General features: G+C 34.3%; 1 protein-coding gene across 1 annotated transcript; it reads right to left on the reverse strand.

Annotated features, from left to right (window-relative positions):
- Positions 1–10: 10 nt before the first annotated feature.
- LOC141432236 (uncharacterized) lies at positions 11–6,911 on the reverse strand. Its single transcript, XM_074093767.1, has 7 exons — positions 3,965–6,911; positions 3,737–3,799; positions 3,303–3,648; positions 2,542–3,222; positions 2,298–2,452; positions 1,392–1,565; positions 11–310 (listed from the first exon to the last, which is right to left on the reverse strand). The coding sequence occupies exons 1-7, from the start codon at positions 6,694–6,696 to the stop codon at positions 160–162; spliced, it is 4,302 nt and encodes a 1,433-aa protein (XP_073949868.1). The 5' UTR covers positions 6,697–6,911; the 3' UTR covers positions 11–159.
- Between the last annotated feature and the right edge of the window lie 711 nt (positions 6,912–7,622).

The raw sequence follows: 7,622 nt of genomic DNA on the forward strand, positions 1-7,622 counted from the left end.
AAACAAATCAATTCTGAACTCGCTTTTATTATTAAATTGTTCACTCTAGAAAATATATAATATTACTGAAATTCATTAAATCACAGGAATTTTTACTTCCACGGTCCAATATCACTTGCGAAATCAGTCAAAATACTTATAAAAATCTATTGCCATATGTCAGCACAGGAAGTTTTGCCTTGCGTACTCCCAGACAAATATGGCGGCGGTGACATGAACATTCAGCGACCTGACGAAACCCTGCTGCGGTATCTCCACGCAGTAATCCATCATCGGCAAAAGATCACAAGGGATGCCTTCTTTTTCATGCCTGAGAAAAAGATGAAAGATAGGAAAAACTAACCAAGTGCGAGTCGGACTCGCGCACGGAGGGTTCCATACATTATTTTTTAGGTAGGTATAAATAAATAAATAAATAAATGTCACGGGACAATTCACACCAATTGACCTAGTCCCAAAGTAAGCTTAGCAAAGCTTGTGTTATGGGTACTAAGCAACGGATAAATATAATTATATAGATAGATACATACTTAAATACATATTAAACACCCAAGACCCGAGAACAAACATTCGTATTTTTCATACAAATATCTGCCCCGACACGGGAATCGAACCCGGGACCTCAAGCTTCGTAGTCAGGTTCTCTAACCACTAGGCCATCTGGTCGTCTAAATATAATGGTAATATGTGGTATGTAAATATATTGTACGCTTTAATCGGCCGTGTCTGTAAAAATCCAATGTCAATAGAGCCCTGCTTTTAAGCAAAATGTACCTACGCAAAGTTGGAGGACATTTTAGTAGATTCCAAAAAATTAGGGAATTTCAAAGGAAAAATCAGATTTATCAATATATTGGTATTTTTTAGGAATAATAAACATTGTCACCAAATTTCAACTTCAGATCAGAACTCGTTATTTTTGTAGTAGCAAAATTTTGGTTCGAATTTTTTCCTGAATGCTTTTTTTCCCAATATGCTTTTTTACTGAATCTTATTTTCATAATCACGTTTTTTCCCAATTTTAATCGACGCAGAAAAATAGGTAGGTTTAAACTGGGTAGATCATTTCCTAAATCGTTATTTCCTAGTAGCAAAATTTCCATTCTCGCTTTTTCCCAAATGCTTTTTTACTGAAGCTTCTTTTCGCAATCGTGTTTTTCCCCCAATTTAATTTTTGGCCCTTCGCGCCGATGCAAACTTAACATAATCTAAACCTATCAATGTTTCTATCGATTAAATTTGGGAAAAAACGCGATTGTGAAAATAAGATTCAGTAAAAAAGCATATTGTGAAAAAAGCATTCGGGAAAAAAATCGAACGAAAACTTTGCTAGGTACTAGGAAATAATTATTTTGGGAGAATGATTTAACAAATCGTAAAAGCTAACTTACCCTAAAAGCAGCAAACTTTTCTTGGGAAACTTAAACGACTGCAGCAGACAACTGGTCGACGTCTGTTCGGCAGCTACTACGGAGTAGCCTTCCCTCTTCTTCCGCACCAAATATTCTTTGAGAGGCGCCCCAGGGCGGACTTCTTCGATATCCACCCAACGTTCCGCTGACACACTGGTGAAGAAAATTTTAAGATATCGAAAATACAAACAGACATGGATGCACAGAAAACCAGAAAAAGAGACCAGCGCTGGGAATCGAACCCAGGTTCTCAGCAATAACCCCTACACCACCGCTGGAAAAGAATCTGGACACGATTTTTTTCTTTGCATACATATCTCAGGTTGCTTATTTCTACTACACTACTTATGCAGCAGCATTAGCGACATCTATGTTCCGCTCTCATCGAGAGACGTCACATTCTTTCGGAACCCGTAAAAGTAACAAATTTGGAGTTGAAATAAAAAATACAAAAAGACTCCAAAAAACCAATCATAAAATTTTAAGAATTTGGATTTTGATCAAGTACTTTTTGCTTTGAGTACTAAGACTTTTTGAGATACACAAACCTCCCGCCTTCGGCAAATCACAAGTAAACGAACTTACTCGTTACGTAGGCACAGAACTGCCCAGAGGCGGCACTAGGTGACAGGCGTGCGATCTCGCGGTGTAAGGGACCTCGTGCATCTAAATCTAGTTTCTCGTTTTTTTACTCGTTTAAAAATCCGTCATCTAATGTATAGTGTGCCATCATAGGGCCTCGTAAAACGTATCTTGCCCACGCCAAAATTTAACTCCTGCGCCGCCACTAGTGCTGCCCTTTTTTATGCAGCTCTTCTCTTTTATATGGATGCACCAAAGGAATTCGTCCCTCCTACCTACTTAATATTTTTGTTATTGCCTTACCTTAATCCTTGAAATTGTTTGTCATGTAAATGCCTTAAGCTGTCGACAACATAAGTCTTCACCCCAAAGACTTCGCTGGTACGAGCCATGCCTCCTAAATTTGGTAACTTGTCAATTAGGGATGCAACTACTATCAAATCACTAGGGCTTTCTCTCTGAAGAATAAAAATAACCTCATTAGCATTTCAGTGTTCCTAGGTATAACAGACAGTTTTTGTTTATTTGGATAAAATATTGAATGTACCTTTTTAGTTATTTCATAAACATCAATATCGCTCATGTTCTTCCAAGGGACATATTTCTTCTGGATCGTTCCAATATCCGCTTCCGGGATAGCCTCGTCAATTTCAGCACTTTTAGTTACATTCAGCTTAAAAATCTCTTCATCCAAAATTTTACTTGCAGCCCACTCTTTTATAAAATCATCAATGTAATATTTTTTTTCGGATAAAATAATTTCGACGTCATTCAATACATTCCGAAGGTAATCTACGTCGACGTTTTCATTGTTACTCATTTCGCAGTATCTCGGTAAGAAATAGTAAATAAAACATGGTGTTAAATGAGTAACTATATCAAAATCATTCGCGAAATAATCTTTTTGTAGTTTAACGAAGTTCTTATCTGTGCGGTTTTCGTAGAAAGTATTTTCTATTATTTTTATGACGTACTCGTACTCTTTTGGTTTATAATAGGACAGTTTGGAAAGATGTGCAGCAAGGAACTGAGCTTGCAGTCTCACGACAAATGTTTGGCCCATGGTATGGGACAGTAGCTCAGCCATAACGAATTTAAACTCTTGTTCTTTGCATGTTACGTTGATGATTTTGTGTTTCACGATCCAGTATAAAATAATGAATTGAGATGCCAGAGGTATTTTTTTGGATTTTAGAATAGTTAGAAAATCTTCATCAACATCTTGTTTCTGAAATATCAAACATTAACACCATTGTTTATAAAATCTCAAGGAATCTTGCGTGTTGTAATCAATTATAACCGACTTACCTTCATGTAAAAATGTAGAGCAATGTACCATTCCAAGCAGATTCTGACACTGGGCTGATGAGGCATCTTTCCCAACAAATCCATACACCAATTCGCTGTTTTCTCTAATTCAACATTGTGCTGGATTCTCTGCTTCAACAGTAAAATCAGTAACAGATGTTGCACAGCATTCATCAGAGTCCGATGCGGTTGTGAATTGCCGTGATACATGCATTTGTTCACCAACATCTTGTTTATTCGCTCCATTATCAAAACGGACACCATATCGAGAATTTTCGGGTCTGTGATTTTGCATAATATTGAAAAAGATATAAACAGTATTTGGTAGTTGAAATGAATTCCGGTTCTGAAATTACAAATGAAAAATGTGAAAGAGTTATAAATTAAGTTTCAAATATTGTTGTAGAAAAAAGTGTTGTAGGTAAGATACTTACTGGTCCTGATTGACGCCATAATTAGGATTGTGAAGTACATCCACAGCGACGTTTTCAGAAATCCTTAATAAAAAGGTAAAATCAATACTTGTAATAGTTGTAATATCAGAATTTAATAAAAACAATGTATTTAAAAGTTTGCTAAGCAGTATTTTCAATAAGCAAATATCACATTACTATCAAATGATTTTTAAGTTATGGATATAAATCATAACTAACTAACTATACCTTTGATCTTTCCTTGTAACTGGCGAAAAGAGCATGATTTCACAAAGAACAAAGACTATCTGGCCACAATCAGCATTAATATCTTTAGAGCTTAACTGCTTCACTAAGAAATATAGTGGAGTGTTTTTCATTGGTCCATATTCCACTATTTTGTTACAATACAGCAAAATGACGTTGTTGTATGTTGAACTCTTTAATAAAACATCTTGCGTTATTAAATCTACGAATTCTTTCATGCACGGCGAATATTGATTGTTTGATTTTAATTCTTCAATCTCTCTCCATGATTTATCAATAAATCGGGCAACATTAAAATTTATTGTCTTTTCTGACAGTAGAGGTAGCAGTTTATTTACAATCTTCAGTGTCCACTTAAGACAACCATAACCCCCACACTCAATTACATTTTCAACATAATTATCTATGTCTGTTAAGTTCTTTCTTGCATCTTCACTATCTTCAATTAAATAATGTATCATCTCACATGATTTTTCATAAATAACATTTTTTAACCTACCATTGCTTTCTTTACTTTTGTTATCGCCAAATTCGAATTTGATAACTATATTCAAGATTCCTTTTAGGTCAATCATTTCATGTTTGTATTGGCTAACCAGTAACCTGTTACTAGCTAAGTTTGCAACAACAAATGTGCAAAATACTTTACTGTTTAGGTCCGAGGTCTTATCTTTGAAGACTATGAGCGACGTTTTGTATAATTGTAATAAGATATCTTTAACATCACTTGTGGAATTTTGAAACAACTCACTCATCTCATTGAAAAATAGTTTGGTTTCATCTATTGTTATTATGACTTCATTTGCTATCATTGTCAAAACATAATGAAACATTGTCTTGATTTCTTTTGCTATCATCACATTTATAGCTTCCTGAACTGTACTTTCTCTATTTACAGTTTTACTGTACAGATGAGCTATGTAAATAGCATCATTGAAGCATTCAATTTTATTAGAATACTGTCTATTTACAATATCATTTATTTTAAATATCTTTTCATTGATTATGTCGACAAAAAATTGGAAATCATCATTGTTGTTACCAAGGTATAATAATCCAAAATCAATATTCACATGTGAATCGCTGACTAGCTTGAAAAATGCTGATTTATCGTTATCTAGTAACAATTTGTTTTTAATACTCAACAAAAGAGGATTGTTTCTTTTAGCCTCATCAGACATGGACTCAAACTTGAATGAAGAGTATATACTTGCATAGTCTCTCCATTTAAATCCATTGCAAGATCTACCAACAAACTGTGATATGTTAACATGAATAGCCTTTCTTGCAGCCAAATTGTTACAAGGTATCTTCAGTAACTCATTTACAACCTCAGTTATTTTATCGGGATCAATTTTCTCTGTTAAATCACCAACATCTATACCAGCTAAGATGCAGCTTAAATAAAAGAATGGTACTGGTGACCATTTTGTTAGAGGCATAGCTTGGAAAACATAATTAAAAGTGTTGACATCTCTTAATTTTTCATGCAGTTTTGTGTTCAGTTTTCCACATTCTCTTGGATGATCATACAAATTCAAATCATTTAAGGCTTCTAGAAGTATTAATGCTTCAGAAATATTATTAATTCGCACATCCAGTCTGTATTCAATACATTTAAGTCTTACTTGAGCATTATCATGTTTTAATCCCATGTTAAAAACACAATTTAGCCAATGGTCACCTATGTTTTTAAGTTTTACAAATAACTGTAAAGATGGCAATACTATATTGCTCTGCTTTTCCTCTAAACTGTCTATCAATACAAAATAATTGTCCCATAGTTCTTTCAGTTTTTTCTCATTTTTCTTTTGCCATGAAAACAATTGAGTTTCCCCTGATTGAACTGCAATATTCTTTTTCATTGCGCTTATGCTGTCAACGGATCTTTTCACAAGATAAACTGAAATTTTACGATATATTGGATCATTCCCCATCAAACCAAATAGAACTATGTTCCAAAATTCGTAATGGTGGACTATTTCAGACTCAAATTTCAAATTTCCTTTGTTGTCTGCGATTGGCAAGAAGAAATTAGATAAACAACTAAGAACTTTTAATGAAGTCTGCCTAGAATCATTCTTCAATTGTATCAGAAGGTTCCATATTCTGTCCAATATGGCGTAACCAGTGATAGCTTCAAAAAATCTTGGTACGGTATTAGTTAAAAAGTGCATTCTAAGTTTTTCACTACCACTCAGCAAAATCTGTTCTAATGGAGTTTCCAAGAAGGGCATGTAGAGTTTTTCATTATTTTTAATGACTGCATCCAGTATTGTATCGCACAGCCTTAAGTTCAAAAGTATATTGGAGGAGGAACTCCCTTCTGTATTTTCATCAGGACTAATACTCAGTTGCGTAGAGTTCACATCTATATTTAACAGAATCTGCTGCAACAAGTGTTCTGACTTGCTAATAATGGAACTCGGGTTCAAATTTAGAACAATATTCGTAATTTGGCAAACATTATCAGCCGTTTCCTCCCTTAAATCTTTAATTAACTTGGCCACGAAGTCGCTCTCGTCGTTGTTCTCGCAATCAATTTCTTCCTTGTTATTAATTAATTGCTTGTATTTGAGCAATTGTATAGCCCATTTTAGATGCTTATGGGAGTAATTTTCTCTTACCATTATAGTTTTAAGCCGTTCGTCAACTAATTCTTCGTCTAAATCCAATAAATCCATGAAGGACAACACATCGTCACCGGAATTCATTTTTAACGTATTTAACGCCAATTTTATTGTTTTAAGCGATTAGTGAAGTATATTTTAAGAATAACCTACGAAACAGGTGTTATTGTTAAATTTAAACAACTGAGGAAACGATAATATTATTTGCAATTTTACAAAATTTTCCGTATTCAAAATACACAAGTACACAACATCTGTCAGAAGCGCCACGCGGATTTGACATTGACACAAGTGACACTTGAGCATGATTATTGCCAGCTGCTTTGCATTTAAGAAACTAAGCTTACATTAAAATAATAATACAAACTAATAGTTTGTTTGTTTGTTTATCTTTACTCTTTAAAAAGGAAAGACAAAAAGCTACACAAAAAAGTGCCAATTACAAAGGCACTGATTCCTGAATTAATCTCTGCCAGTCTACCTTATTTGAAGTGATGGTAAAACGCAATTTTCAGAGAAAGACTTCACTTTTTTGTCTTTATTATTTATTTGTCAATAAAAGTTTACAGCATTACGGTTAAAACACCTATGTGCGATAAAATTCAAATTATATAAAAAAAATACACAAAAATGACTGAGGGATTTTTGAAAGCCGTCATCGTTGCTACTCTAAAACTACGGCACATCACACACATAATAGTTTAACCATAGTAAAATAAGAGAAGTATGTAAACTCCGACCCTTTGCGACTTAACTGCCTACTCCGGCGCGGACCTAGGGTTATCTAGGGTTGGCTAAATTAAATGTTATTGTTACATTATCGTATTAAATTACACTTAGTGTTCTTTAATCTTTCTGATATATTATTTTGTTAAAAGATTTTGTGCGTGATTGTACCCATCCATGCGCCATTTACCCCCACCAGTTTCCCTGAGCCATCTTAAACCGCCGCGTGGACTATTGGTATCTATTATTTTTTCATGTGTCCTTGCACGAAACTTTTACACTAC

The sequence above is a fragment of the Choristoneura fumiferana genome, chromosome 10 (genome assembly GCF_025370935.1).
Source record: "Choristoneura fumiferana chromosome 10, NRCan_CFum_1, whole genome shotgun sequence".
Classification (NCBI taxonomy): Eukaryota; Metazoa; Arthropoda; class Insecta; order Lepidoptera; family Tortricidae; genus Choristoneura; species Choristoneura fumiferana.